Raw genomic sequence first — 15,646 nt, 5'->3', positions numbered from 1 at the left:
TTTTGTAAAAAAAATTATTAAWTTTTTTAGGTGATAAATTGTAATTTTCTCCAAATACAAAGTTGTAATTTGAAAAATACATCAGTAGTATTGATCTTTATGGGTTATCTGATGCCACAATATATTTTTTACCTGCAAGCATAGTCTACAGTAGAAGGAGGGGCCRAGTCGGTCGCCGTGCTTTTTTGTCTGTTGGTCATATTGGATTGAACAAAAAATAATTTCTTGCATTTGCAGCTGATGGCCAGTAGTTGATAGTGCATKTTATGATGCATTAGTGTCCACTTCAGTGGTCTGTGTGCATTTATAACATAAAAATCCACAAGAAGCACAAGAAAATGGCTTTTAGATAGCTGTCCACTGCARTGACCACTATGCATGAAARGGTTAAAATAATAAATGTTCACAATGCATTTATGGCAGTGGACATGCCTTAAATAACAAAGAAAGCAAATGACAGAGCAAGGAAAGAAGAGAGAAATGAATGAATGAACGAACGAATATTTTCCAAACTGGAAAAATACTCTTTCATACAGAGAACATTCACACGTAAAACACATGACAAACATAAAGTTGATGTGCTAAAGAGATGCTTTATTTTTCTGTGGTGTCCATAGATCAACAATTACCCTCCCAGAGGAAAGTGCTAATACAATTGTACATAGTGAAGCAGTCAAAAGCCAAACTGGTGATCTATTAATCATTTATGATAATCAATCCTCATCTTTGACACACTSAAAGCCAAATGGAATCTGTCGCACTGCTGACTCCTAAAAAGGCATCGGACTAAGTTTTAGATATMATCCCTKGTCCTGCATGTATTGTTCTCTCTTTCTCCTTCTCTATGTGTGAGAAACTTAATCTGCTCAACGTCTATCATTACCCCCTGCTCTTTCTTTTTTCCTCTGAGTTAACAGAAATGAATAGCTGCAGTTGTGTGGGTGAGTCTGACAGGCACTTATGTAACACAATGGGGGAAATGACAGAGAAAATCAGACATTGTTTGCACAAGATTTATTAAGCTTCCTGTTTTGATTGTGRCAGAGCAAGAAATATTTATAAGTGAATGTTCTTGTCTTCCTTTAAAATCACCAGTAAAATTAAATCTACTCCATGTTTAATCAAATAAAGTGAAAACTGGAGAATAAATACCATTTTCCACAAACAGAAGTGACCGAAATGTAGGTAACGGCATTTGCGTAACTATCAAAAATATAGTTTAAAATAAATCTGTATTCAATAGGCATTATTTAATCAGACATCTTCTGAATCGCTTTAGTGGAAATTCACAAAGCAGTGCAATCTGCTTGTGAATGTCCATCAAGTCCATCATATGCCAATAATTAGCATCTACTTTTGAATCGTATCGCTGCTATTCATTCTTCAGATGCAGTGAGGCAATAAAAGCGATAAGGAAAAGACTTTTACTTTTCAATGATTTATCTAATTAACAGAGAACGTCAGACCCTGACGAGGCATCCTGAAAGTCCTTTCTAAATCAACAGATTATGCTGCACATTGCAGAAGACCATGAAAAAATATTCATTTAGAGATGAAAAACATTGCATACAGAATACGGTGCACTTACTTTGCTGATCTCCCCAMAGACTCCAGTTACCTGCAGAGAAACAGGAGAGGGTTTTTATTGATCTTGACCTGAACTGGTACTCATACACCCAACACGCATTCCCGCCATCGGTGCTTCAATGTTCCCCAATGCAGGCAGTGAATGGAAAGAGTCTCTCTAATTGCCTCGGACAGCTGGCTCAGCAAACTCCACAGACTGGACCAACAGCAGAAAAACGCAGGCAATCTCAAGGAGCTTGACTCCAGACATTTGATAGGATTATTGATCCTTTATGGTGCAGCGAACAAGACCTGTTTCCCCTCTAACGCACAGCAACCCATGTGTGGTCAAACATAATACCAGAGGCTGAGTTAAAGCAATCTAATTACACCTAAATGGATAATTTTCAGTTTTGTACAATCAGCTGCAGGTTACTTACAACACTGGGTTCCCGGCACACGGAGAGGGCGTTCCTGTTCCTCYTGGTATGAGTACTTCATTTGACAGAAGCAGAACAGATGAAAACTTATTGTTAAACACAAAGTTGGCTGGGAATCACAAAAATATGTATCATATATAAACCTATGCACACAGTCTCTTGGGAAATAATAGCCTTTCTCACATTTTGTCTACATCTTTCAATTTATTCTGTTGGGATTTTATATTAACTGTGAAATGGATCAACAAGAATGCATCCCAGAATATTTCCAAACTGAAATCTGAAAAGCTGAGCATGCTTCCCAAACCTTTTTGTATGACATTTCAAAAGAAAGTGCTACTAATTTTCTTTCCAAATTACAGAAAGTCAAGAAAAGGTTTAAGTGGTATCAATATTTATTCAAAGCAYCGTGGAAGGTGAAGAAAGCGTTATGGGGATTTTAGCAAGTATGATGCAACCTGCTCTCTGGGTTGTGCCTGCACTGCAGGATTATGTTGGGGTGTTTAAACAAACAGGCTGGCAGCTCACATCTTGGTCCCTCATGGCATTGAGCTGCTCCAGTTTTTTGGCCCAGTAGCGTGCCTCATCCTCAGGGATATCTGAAAACAATCATTCGGTCAAACTCCAGGTGACAAAATCTCTCAAAAATAAGGCTCATCCAACTGAAACCCTTTGAATAACCCCACMCAAAATCACCTGTYAGATAACACTGAAACATGGTGGAAAAACATCAGCTGTAGTTATACTTTGGCCTGGTTATGATGGTTCCTTTTCTTCTTTTTTTTAAACAACACAGAAATMCAGCTCYAGATGCTTTGGCTTGACCTCACAACTCTATATTTAAAACTGTCCTGTTTTACTTACAGTCTCAGTGCCAACTCTCTATAAATAGGCAGGATGTGCATATTGAGGAGTCAGGTGTACATTATTGATTAGAGGAAGAGGAAACAGGATGGAAATGACACCTAATCAATGTTAAGAGGAACTCAGCTTGATCACAGAGAAGAAAAAGGACACAAACATTTCTCCTGGTGCAAACTATACAACTAAAAAGTGGGTCAGGGTAATTAATCAGACAGGTTTTTGCTGCTCATTTGTCACTGTCTGCACTGAAAATATACAGGCAAGTATAATTCATTTGTTCCAAACTCACTCCAAGTGATTTCACTGTAGATAATAACTACTACAAAAACATAATGCACTATGCTTTTTACTTCTACTTTGTTAAATAATGCTGTTCTTTTGTGGGAACAATTCTCGCTACTCTACCCACACTTTGTAGTCTCACCTAGTGGCAGTTCAAAGCGTGTATCAAGCAGCACCAGGTGCAGAGTGGGATCTTTGGTTCCACAGATCTCACTGTCAGCCATGATGACTTGAGAGTCCAACGTGAGCCACTCTCCAGGACCTTCCTGTGTACACAAAGATTGCAAGTAATACAGGGGGGATAAAAATTGCACAAACCATTGAAGAATGCARCGGTGGTCATGGCGAACCTCATTTGACTGTCGGATACTACCAAGGGGAATCCACACGGTGCCGACCATGGTGTCCCAGATTAACCCTTTGTTCCACACCTCCACTGTCAGRCCAAGGTCCAGCCGGTTGATTTCACTACAAGAGAAAAATAAATAAATACAAAAAATGTAAAAATATTAGGATATTATGAAAGCTTAAATTTGACAAATAAATCATCAAAACAGAAGTAGAAACATGGAAGCAGCTGGTCGACGAGTAAAAAAGGTTTGATTGTTATGATGCAACTAAAGACTTGTCCTCTGAATTTTATTCCACCTCCATGTGGATCTACTCTCAGAAAGTGGGTGTCGCTCCAGCTGTTTGGTCCGCACCAGGGTTTGCATGAGTGCATTTACACCTGCACAAAATGTCCAAACAAAGTCGGCTCCATTTAAAGCGGACCAAATGTGTCAGTTGTGTGAATCCAACCTATTTTTTGTTTTTACTGTGGCTAACATACAGGCTGATGTGTTTGGAGCAAATCTACAGCAGTCCAATATAAATCCTATATTGGACAGCAGAGAGAAAGATGGAAAGTGATGAAGGAGTGATGACTAAGGGGAGGGAGGGAAAAGGTGATTGTATCGYCTGCCTGGAGGGACAAAGAGGGAAGTTTAATTAAGAAGTAAAGGGAGTCGACTCCCTATATCAATGTTACTCCATTTTTCTGTAAGAGAAGTTTGATTTAAAGCAGTGACTGAGGGAGGGGCGAGTCAGTTTGAGGGAGAACATGAGTCCCTCTCTGTAGCCCAAATGTTACATAACACAGCTCCACTGATGCAACCCCAGTACAATGCTGCACGCCTCCAAACATCATACAGATGCAGAGGACTCCGCAGTAATCCTGCCTGCTGCAGCCCACATCCTGCTAAATGATTCTCACCCTTCACCGCCCATATGCTGCTACACCGTCAACACTGAATCACTCCAGCAGCCAGATATTCACTGTTGTGTAATATTAGTGCCTGCAACGAGATACCATTCAATATCTGTGGAAATATAAGATGAAATAAATAAATTTAAAAAAAGATCAAAAGAGAAATATCTAGTCTAGAGAAGAAAGCTGCAGAGAGGGAATGGAGGGATGGGAAAAGAGGAGCAATGGGGTTACAACAGAATGGGGAGAGAAAGAGGTGAGGCCAAGATGAAGATGAACGGGGTTTATGCAGGGGAAGTGACAGAGAAGAGAAAAGAAGGGGTGGAAGGAGGCCAAAGTTAAGAACGAGAGAGAGAGGCAGAAGTATCAGATGAAAAAGAGCAGGAGACAGCTGATGAAGGTGGAGAAGAGGTGCGAGAAACAATACATGGATAAAGAGCACTTAGGATGAAGAAGTGGAAAGAAAGAGCGACGAAGGCTGATAGAAATCAAGCAGTGGAGAGAGAAGTAGAAGACGGGTGAATGAGAAGAGGCTCGTGATGAAGGTGTGTGTGTGTGCGTGTGTGTGAGAGAGAGAGAGGATACGGAAGGACTCACAACATGAAGTCCTGCTCCCAGCAGGGCAGGTTGCCCCTGACAGCGATGGTTGTGCTCTTCACATTTTGCACTTTTAGAGTCACATAAGTGTTAAACTTTTCTGCAGGGGAGAAAAAGACAAAGAGAAGAACAGAAAWTGTCAAGTGGAGAAAATAAATCTGCATTTTTTTTACTATCAAATATACATTCTGTTCGCCAACACGATCGCTAACTCTTTTCTAAAAAGATCTAGCCACAAACAAAACACAGATTCCTCATGCGCCTCCTCCGGTTATTTCAGTGAACCTAGGCCTTACCTTGGGGTCCATCCAGCTTGGCTTTCTTCACTGTGGGAACACAGAGAGGGACATGGTGACACACAGGAACACCATCTGTTTTCATGCTCACATGTCTTCTGTTTTCATACAGAGAGGGCGAACCAAGGAGGTTTGCAATGTACTGAAACCAAACCTTTTCATTAGAAGAAAATTTTAAAAATCTGATTAATAGCACCAATTCAATTTTCTCACATTTTGTCACATCACAACTTTCTTCTGTTTAATTAGATTTTTAGTGAATACTTCCGTAGTGGAAGGAAGTGGTTTTTGAAATTTATTTTACAAAATAAATATCTGACAAGTGTTGTATGCATTTTGTATGTGTAATTTAGAGGTGTGCCGATCGATCGGCCACCGATCATAATCGGCCGATTTCCGTGAAAAAGTGTATGATCGGTGATTGCCGATCACGGTCTCTTGTTGCCGATCACACAAACCAATCACCTGCATCTCATTTCGCAGCCTGCCTGTGTAGCTGGTCTCCTCTTTCCTTCACACAGTGCAAACGCGCAGCAACAAATCCTAAGCGATGTGGAACTATAAAGCACTGAGTGACTAGGAAGTTTGCATGTTGCGGCGGAAAGTTGAAGCACGTGGGGTGAAGCACGTCAAAATGCATCAACATGGCGAATCTAATATGGCATAAAAACAATACCATACTTGACGGAGTTTGGCTACATCGAGGCTCACTGCAGTAAAAAGACATATGGAGCAATCAGATAGCAGGTAAAGCAGTGCACAGCTACAAACACTCACCCGGATTAGCATGATGGTCAGAAAGCTAAACAAATAACCCGCAAAATTATTTAAGTCTTCAAGCTGCGATGTAAGATGCTGGTTCTGCTCTCGCTGTTGAACCGCTGCTACGCTACAGGTAGTAATATTTCACAGACGGAGCGCCGCTTCTGCTCCTCCTGGTAGTGACTCTCACACCGAACATCTGTTTAAAGCTGCAGCATCTAACCTAAAAATATACATTTTACATACGTATTAAAACTTTTGCTGTCCCAACATGAGACAGATAATCTAAAAAAAATAATCGATCTCCTCCCTGCTCTGCATAATTACTCCGCTCAGTCAGAAACAGCCACTCAGAACTAGCAGTAATCAGCTAGCCGCCATGCTATCAGGAAGTTTTCATTCAGTAACTCAGGATTGTTTATTGTAATGGAACCTGTATTTGCCTTTGAATGTTAAGTTTTGTACTTGAATTTTTTGGCAATGTTGAGAGCTTTTATTTTGACTTTTTGCATTATTTAGCCTCTTCAGAGTCTTCATATGTTTTCAGTCTGTTAAAGACAGTATTACTGATAGCAGTACAATTTGCACAATGCCTGTTTTGGGTTTTTTTCTTGGAAAAAGTTATTCAAAACAAGTTTTTGTCTAAATTAAGGTGAATTAATGGTTCCTTTTTCCACATAATGTAACCGGTAGTGCTTATGATTAAAAAAAATAATAATTATGTGATCGGTATCGGTGATCAGTATCGGTGATCGGCCCTCATGGGTGATCGGAATCAGCAGAAAAAAACCTGATAGGCACATCTCTAGTAATCGTGTTGTTTTGATACCCCTAAATAAAATCCTGTGTGACCAGTTGCCTTCAGACAATCCAGCTGCTCTGTGAAGCTCTCTCAGGTCAGAGGTCATCAGTAAACAGGGACAAAAGTTTAAACACCAAAATCTAGCGTTCATGGAGGAGTGGCAAAAAGAAAGTCATCTTTAAAAAAAACTAAACATGTTAGGAGTCCTAGTTAAAGTATTGTAAAGTCAAAGGAAGCATGTAAAAGAAGGAGCTCTAATCAGATGAGACCAAAATCTAAMTTTTTGGCCTAAATGTGATAAACGATTTGTATAAAACATGGTGGTGGCAGCATCATGCTGTGGGGAATGCTTTTCTTAAGGAGCATTAAGAATGCTGATTATTAATGTCTCCCTGTCACATGAAGCRCAGGGATCAGATTAAAATACTGAGGGGAAAGTGGAAGWCTCAGAGTGACCAATTTAATAAAGACAGTTACAAAACGAATAGCAAAACTTTTTTGAGGGAGGAAAACACAGGGCTAACAGGAGGGAGAATCAGACAAAGACAAAATGGAACAGATGGGTATATATGCAAAAGGTGTAATCAAGGGAATGAGGAACAGCTGCAGGGAAAACGTAAGCACAGATGAGACGAGGAGATAAAAAACAGCTGTCCTGAGAGTCAGTCTGAGGGAAGGAAGAAGATAAGCAGAGCAGGAGGAAGGGAGAAAATATAACAGGAAAACCCTGAAACTAACAAACMGTAACAGAAAGAAGAACCCAAATCTAATTGCACAATAGTAAATCAAGAATTAAACAAACAAAAGAATGAAAAAAGGCAAAATCTAAGTAAATGACCAAGGAAAGGAAATGATCAAACCAGAAACAAGAACCAAGATGAGAACACTGGCACACTTCAGATTTTTGTAAAAAAAAAAATTTATATATTCTTTCAACTTTATATTTACCCACAAATTTMTAGTTTATCTATCTCACAGAATCTCAGCAAAATATGGCTCGTGTATGAGTATCTGTTATGTTTTGCTGTTCAAGCAGACAATTCCAATATGGAAAATATTGACAATTGACAAAAAAATATATATATTGTCATAAAGGTACCTTTTGTCCATACTAAGCAACTCATATATAACATAGAACCTGAAAAATATACATATTTTCCATCATCACAAAGAGGCAGAGGTCACCAAGCGCACTCAGCATTACATAAGTGTGTGTGAGGAGTGCAAACAGTCAGTGATGCAAATGCTGACTGAAAATATGATTCTTTATTTGCTCTGATGTTTCTACAACTTAGTTCAAACGGGAAACCATAACCAGTGCTTAAACATGGATTTCAATGTGCTATGAAAAGTGAAAAAAAAACACACACAGCAACATGCTCATCTCACATTAATTATTCATCCATAAAGATGTTTATTATTCTGTATTCATTATTTAATGCGTTTGGAACAAATTTCTCTCTTTTCCTGGCATTAAAGGCAAATATTCCAGTCTAAGTCAAACAGTATCTGGCTGTGGATTTTTCTGTGGGCTCCCTCTCTGCAGCACTGTTTTACCAGCCGTGACGTAACTCACACATGCATTTTTAATGCTTCACTACCCACTACTCTCAACCACGTACACTCTAGGAGGTCCTCACACACACACACACACACACACACGCACACACACACCCCCCCCACACCCCCCCCACACACACACACGCACACACACGCCTCACTGCAGATGTGTGCATGCCTCACATGCACATATTTACAGAATAAGATATAAAAGTTCTCTGTGGTACATAAAAACAACCTGAGCCTTTCTATCTTTAGAAATCTACCAGCAGCACAAATTATAACCTAACTCACAGTTTTCTTACAGGTACAATTTCTACATCATAACCAATCACCATAGTAACAAACACAAAGTGAAAAAGCACAATTGCCCTGAGTCAGCAAGGTACTTTTCTATTTTCCAAGCATTTTTCTGTGTGTGTACTAAGCACACGCTGGAGATAAACCCGCAGCTTCTGCCATGCCGCCTCATGATGGAGTCACATGCTAAATGCAGTGGCTCGCTCCTTTGCTGTGCACCTGCAGCAAGGATGAAAATTACATAATCGCTGCTTTCATTCAGCCTCAGCAACCTTGAGGGAAGCTGTGCATGTTCACAACAAATAAGACATATAGACATAGATACAGTATAAAGCGTGTTGTAAAAGTATTCAGAACTCTTAAATTTTTTCTTTTGCAACAAACACAAACTTCACATTATGTTTTTTGAGATTTTATGTGTCACTAGTTGACAATTATGATGTGAAAGGAAAGTGTTTGGTTTCTAACACGAATCAAATAATCTGAAAAGGATAGCAAGCKTTTGTATTCAGTTCCCTTCACTATGTAACTCTTGAATAAATTAAAGTGTAATTAATTGCTTTMAGTAGCTACCTAACTGCAAACAGAGTCAACCTGAGTGTATTTGGATCTGATTGTGAATGTTCTGCATCTAAATCAACTTCTCAAGCCTTGAGACATCAACAGACACTAAAGTTTGGGGACGCAACATGATAAAATATGAAAATGTTTAAGATGTGTGAATGTATACATTCATCAAAGTAGGAGCATATTCAATATACAAAATCTCCAAAAGACCTCAAAATAAATCTAGCAAGGTATTTTGGTGCAAACATTGTGGAGTCGGAAAAATTGAGGTAAACGCTACAAATTAGTTTKAAGATGAAACGACTCTGCCAGTAGCCGAAAAGTACCTGCAGTAAATATCCTGCGTTAACTTCATTCAGGAATTACCTCCAAAGACAGCACAGTCTGACTTATGGGGACGGGCTGGTCATTGCCAAGAAAACCAACTGAACAAGAAATCAAGCAGAGCCTTCATCAGGGATGATAAACTGGAAAAAATTCGGAGCTGACTTCAGCTGTTTCGTGACACAAAGGAGGGATGCCTCCATTCAGACAGAGGGAACCTTATTCTGACAGATCGCGAGACAGAAGCAGTAATCCAGCTGCTGACAGCGACATCAGACTGTGACTTTGTGTTTTCCCGAAAGAAAGACGATAAGAAGGCCGGACGTTAAAGTGGGAAAAGGTTGCCAAAAATTGCTCAGATTGAATATGCGTCTGTGCCGGAAATCTGCTTGGCTGGCAGATGCCAACGTTGCCTATTCAGGAGGCACAAAGTGCCGTGGAGGCCAGAAATAGCTCGAGCCAGGTAAGCATGAATGATGTAAGCGGAACAGAAAGAGGGCTCTCTGCCAAGCCTCGTAGTCTGCAGCAGCCAGCGTTTATGAATGAATGACTCTCAGGGTCTTTTTAATGACGTCTGGGAGTGACTCAGAGCAGGGACAGTCAGTGGGTGGAACTGATGGGACAGGCTAAGGTGGAGCAGCATCTATTAAGCAACCGGATGTATCGCAACTTAAAAAAAGAAAGCCTTTAAATTTTGTTTAGGCTTTTATAAAGATTGCTGCAAGCTCAATTGATCTTTACAGCTTGTGTTCGTACTGATTGTTTCTGTATCAGTCATGAAGTTTTGCTGGATCAATAGTTATCAAATGCAAGCTGATATTATTTTCAAATTTTATCCTCTGTACTAACAGTAATATGTAAATGTGAGCTGAATATGAGACAGAAGAGCAATTCAAACGCACTACAGTAACTCAAAGCACTATTTTTAGAGAGGCAAGCCCATTTGTTMACCTTTTTTAACTTGCTACTGGAAAGCAAGGAAATGAATTTMATTTGCCCTAGGTCAAACTCATTCTTGTTCACTGAAATGGCTTTTTACTGGGACTTAAAGTACCCATGCCACCGCAGTTATTTCCACCTGATCTTTTCCTTTTAAGACAATCCATGATTAAAAGGTAGGCTGTGAAAATTGTTTTTAAAAAAAGAAGAAGAAAAACAAGGGGAAAATCTTGTCTTAACCCCAGATTTCACTGAGAGGTTGTCAACTCTGCAATGATTTATTTACAGATCAAGACAGAGACAGTAKTAGGCCGATGTCTGCAACCGTTGTCAATGTATACCATGGACAAAATCACTAAGTTTTAGCTACTCGATCAAAAACCCATAATTTCTTTGGGAATTCTTTTGTTTTGCACCCGCAGAGCAATAAATGAACCATGATACATTTTAATGAMAAAATGTGATCTCATTTTTGTAGAAAAGAACAAATCATTGATCCAAAAATTGGTTGTTTTGTTTGCCTTCATGTAAGAGAAATATCTACAATTTTCAAACTTTTTGGGTCAATTTTTTTTTAATCGCAGAAAATGCCTTTGGTTTATTACATAGACTATACTCAGAAACACTTGCTGTATTTAGATAAGTTTAACTCTGAGAAACTCTAATTTTGAGTCAAATGTTCTTTGATTACTTTAAAAATTAAATTATTGGCTTCTTCAAAAAAAGAAGAGTAATACTTTGTATTGTACCTAACACTTTCCTTAACAAGATAAAGGTAAATAGAAAATTAAAGTGTGCATCTGCATCAGCTTCGTTTACTGTCTACAATCAAGGACCCTACAGAATTCTTCCAAGGGCAGCAAATGTCCCCCGTGCCACATGCTGGATGAAGAGTTTATGGTTATTAGTAGCGGATGACTAACTCTTATCACAATTAYGTTTTTCATTTTAACAGTCAAAGCATTATAAATGATCGTGTAGAAGTACCTCTATAGTTATGATACCATAAGAATTACTACTGACTTGAAACATATCTACAAATAGAGATGGGGATTTGCTGAAGGCTATTTTAAACTAAAATCTATATCTTCTTGACTCTTTATATGTGTTCTCTTGCCACTTGTCTCAGTGTTTGTTGCTGATTCAGCTCTTAGTCTGATTTWWAAAAAAACTCAGAAACGTGTTAGACAATACTGTGGGAGAGAATCTCCCATTTTAGGTCTTTCTCCGTCCTTTCACTAGTCCTAAACGTAGACTCCGTCACGTTACCTCGCCAGCTATGCTTATTCATCCGACTAATAAGAGGCTACAGTGACAGCATCATGTGCATTTTGGGTGTGTGGTGGGAGGAGGTGACGCATGGCATTTTAGGGGAAGACGCGGAGTGGTCCTGACGGGGTGGGCGTCGGGGGTTGCCATAGACTTGCACCTCCTGCCGCCAGTATTTCCCTCGGTACGGCAGAGCGGCAAGGGAGCGGTGCGCGCGTTGCGGTAGCGGCAAGGGAGCGGTGCAGCAGGGGCTTTTCCTCGTCCTCCTCCTCCTCCTGCCCACGCATGAATGAGTGGATGAAACACACACTTACACATACACGCGCGCGTGCGAGCACTATCCGCAACAGAGCTAACTAACAGCACCCGGAAAGGAAACAGCAGCCCGCACGATGTTACTAGCTCATAATTGTACCATTCTTCAAAATGCCATCTAAAAAAATATTTAAAAGAAAAAAAATAAAAAAATTTTGGTCCCAACAATGAATGAAAACAAAACGTACTATTCAATAAAATATTCAGTCAAAAGTCTCCMACCATTAAAAACGCGTTAGGAGCTGCTATGTTTTCTAAATGACCATTCTGCAAAGAGCCTCCTGTGCTCGGACAACACTTTTTCCAGGCAGCTGACAGTCAGCACTGTCGGGGACTACCGCTGCAGTTAAACCGTGAGCAGGTAACACTTCAGTAACGCACGGTCTTTTTCACTCGCTTCCTTCCTTACCTCCCACACACAGCAGGGACATCTCTGAAAGCGGCGTGAGCGTCCCCGGCTGTCCTTTACTTAGTGCTCCGCGGTTTGTTTAGTCAGTCCTCTTTATAGAGTCTTGGCCACAGGAAAAACTCAAAGCGACAGAAACCCGTTACCCTGACCGGTAACGGCAGTAACAAACTGACACCATCTCAGAGAGACTCGTCTGTCCTTCTGCGGGACTGTTGCTCCTTTGAAGACCGGACAGGACAGACAGGAGTAGATTCCTCGCCCCCCCTCTGCTTCCTCCTCTGCATTGCCTCAGCGCTCCGCCGCTGCTCCTCCTGCGCGCACAGCCATCTTGTTTCAGCAGCATCCACCGGGCTCCGGCGCGAGGACAACTCCCCCGTGCCTCACCGCCCTGACGTCACGGTTGATGAGGAGCAGGCGGAGAGGGGGTTCGCTCCTCCAGAGGGCTGCAGGGATGCACGGAGGACGGGATGGGACTGTATAACATCATCGTGATGGGAGGGCGATGCAGTCTGCACTGTAAAACCTGGCGGGTTGATTCAGCTTAAAAGATGAACGGTCAACCTTTCTGTCAAAAATCAATGGTGTGTCAGTTCACCATTACTACTAACTAGCTCTAAGTTCACTTCACGGTAAAACTCAACTGATTTACAGTGATGTGTAAAATGATATTAACCCTTAACAGGTTCCTTTTACGCTAACATTTCTGATCATCAAAAAAATCTAAGATGCTCAGGCTAAATACATGTAGTCTTTAAATGATGATCTCCCACCTTAATAGGATAAAAGTTATCAAAAACGTTATGTGAGAAAGTAACTGCAGGCACAAATTACCTGAAAATATTTTTGTTCAGTTTCACTGGCCACACCCAGACCTGTTAGATATGAATGTTAAAATAGAAAAAGTGTTACATAATCGTAAGAAATTTAAGAACAGTCAAGAAACAATATCAGGATGGAAGGAGCTTGTCATTTTTAAAACTCCAGTGAACCACAGTGACTAGAACCACTATTATCGATAGATGGAGAAAACATGGAACATGAGTGGCTGGCTTATTAAAATTATTCCAAGAGAACATTGATGACTCATGAATGAGCTCATAAAACCCAGAAATACATCAAAAGTACTACAGGCATCAGTTGCTTGATGTGCATGAGTCAACAAAAAGAAAGAGATTAGGCAAAAATGTAATCAGCAGGAAGTTTCCAAGGCCACAAGCAAACAAAAAAAAAACACTTGTCTAATATTTGCCCAGGATCATCTTGAGAATCCCAAATTATGGGAAAAATATTCTGTGGAAAGAATAAACAAAAGTGGAACTTTTTGAAAAGTGTACAACTGATTGCATCTCCTGTAAATTAGCACAGCATTCAAGAAAAGGAATATCATACTGACTGTCAAATATGGTGGGACTGTGGTGACTTTGATTCTTCAGCTAAATGAATCCTAAATCCACCCAAGTGGAAACAGAAAACCAAAAACAAACTCTGCTGACTGATTTTTAATTATGTTGAATTAGTGAAAATCAAGAAACAAACTCTGAAAATCCCAGAATGTTATTTAAAATCAAACAGAAATGAATTGAAACATGGTGTGGAGGGCAACTTGGTCTTAGACTGAAGGGACTGAAACATAGACAAATCAAACATTTTATTCCACTCGCCAGACTGACCTCTAAGGTCCACATTAGATGAATTACTAGTATTGTTAAAACTATTTATTAAAATTTTTTCTCAACAAATCTATTATTAGCTTTCAGACTGAAAGAAAAGAAAATGTTGAAAGAACAGACAAGTAAAATACAGTTTTACAGTGCAGAATATGGTGACAAAATATACTCATTCACACTTTTCAAACATTTCCTTTTCATTCACAAAAGTTTGGGGTATGTGTAGGAGAACCGGATCACAACTGTCTGTACTTGTTTTGCTCACTGTTCAAGCCCATTTTCGTCTCATTTAGTTTCTAACATGGAAACTCTGCTACCCAACATTACATGAAAATTTGTAACCTGATTGCACTTTGAAAATCTTGAACTGCATGTCAAAGATTCACAATTTGTGAATGATTTTTGGGGCTGCACGGTGGCACTATTGCCTTGTTTTGAGACTGTCCGAGGGTCACTTCCATTGGGAATAACTTCCAAAAATATGGTTGATTTTATTAACTGGTTTCTCTAAAATTGTCCTCAGATATGAGTCTGCATGGTTATATTTCCTTGGAGTCTGTCCACGGTGTATCCCACTCAATGGCCACTAGAGAGTGGCACCAGCTGTTTGTGACCTTACAAGCAAATGCAGGATGATGGATGGTTGAATTACTTTTACTCTTGTTTAACTGTTTTGTATCAAAATCCTTTTCAGTGATCTACCTTTGTTCCTTTTACTGAAGCAGATATTTTGGTGTTAAAGAACTCAATGGGAAAGCAATTACAATAGAAAGAAAAAGTAAAATCCCAGAGTCAGGAAAAGCTTGTCTGGTCTGGGAAATCCTTTGACTCAGCACATAGGGAACTTCTTTGTGTCTGTGTTACCAAAAAGAGAGTTTCTGACTTAACACTGAGATGTGTTACTGAGGAATATTAGCCATCATGCTGAAATCCAACTGGATCTCAGTCTGCCAAACAATAATAGAGAAAGATGGTGCAAATGAAAATAAAATGGCAAATCCTCTATTGTTTTGAACTGCATACAAACGCTGAATTGGGACAGACACTGAGAACATCTCAGACATGAAACATTTATTAATAAAGCCATGAAATCTTGACATCAAAAAACAACTTTGACACCAAGTGTTATATGTAGAAAAACACCCAGAAATGATTAAACTGCAATATTTAAACTCACACAAGTTTGTGAAAAATTAGGACATCTCATTATTATTCCATTATTTCTAAAGAAATGTTCACATATGTGTCTAATTTTATTCATGTTTGAAAGGACATTACATTAAAGCTCAAAAAGAGTTTGGCACTGTAAAAATGGAAAAGAAGGAAAGAGTCAGTGGATTAACCTCAATCAGTATAAGTAGATAGAAAACATCCATCCGTCCGTCCGTCCGTCCGTCCGTCCGTCCGTCCGTCCGTCCGTCCGTCCGTCCGTCCGTCC

The 15,646-nt window shown here is 39.7% G+C and overlaps 1 protein-coding gene across 1 annotated transcript in view; it reads right to left on the bottom strand.

Moving 5' to 3' along the window:
* LOC103479452 (protein unc-13 homolog A) overlaps positions 1 to 13,050 on the bottom strand; it is a 42,295-nt gene extending 29,245 nt beyond the window's left edge. The window contains exons 1-8 of the mRNA XM_008433872.2: positions 12,542 to 13,050; positions 5,295 to 5,324; positions 4,999 to 5,098; positions 3,503 to 3,620; positions 3,295 to 3,418; positions 2,535 to 2,605; positions 2,007 to 2,061; positions 1,589 to 1,618 (exon numbers count right to left, since the gene is read on the bottom strand). Coding sequence (XP_008432094.1) covers positions 1,589 to 1,618; positions 2,007 to 2,061; positions 2,535 to 2,605; positions 3,295 to 3,418; positions 3,503 to 3,620; positions 4,999 to 5,098; positions 5,295 to 5,324; positions 12,542 to 12,563 — 550 coding nt within the window. The 5' untranslated portion in view covers positions 12,564 to 13,050. The remainder of the gene's footprint in view (positions 1 to 1,588; positions 1,619 to 2,006; positions 2,062 to 2,534; positions 2,606 to 3,294; positions 3,419 to 3,502; positions 3,621 to 4,998; positions 5,099 to 5,294; positions 5,325 to 12,541) is intronic.
* Between the last annotated feature and the right edge of the window lie 2,596 nt (positions 13,051 to 15,646).

Source organism: Poecilia reticulata, linkage group LG17 (genome assembly GCF_000633615.1).
Source record: "Poecilia reticulata strain Guanapo linkage group LG17, Guppy_female_1.0+MT, whole genome shotgun sequence".
Lineage (NCBI taxonomy): Eukaryota > Metazoa > Chordata > Actinopteri > Cyprinodontiformes > Poeciliidae > Poecilia > Poecilia reticulata.
Note: the sequence above shows the minus strand (reverse complement) of the source record. Positions and strands in the feature narration are given on the sequence as shown.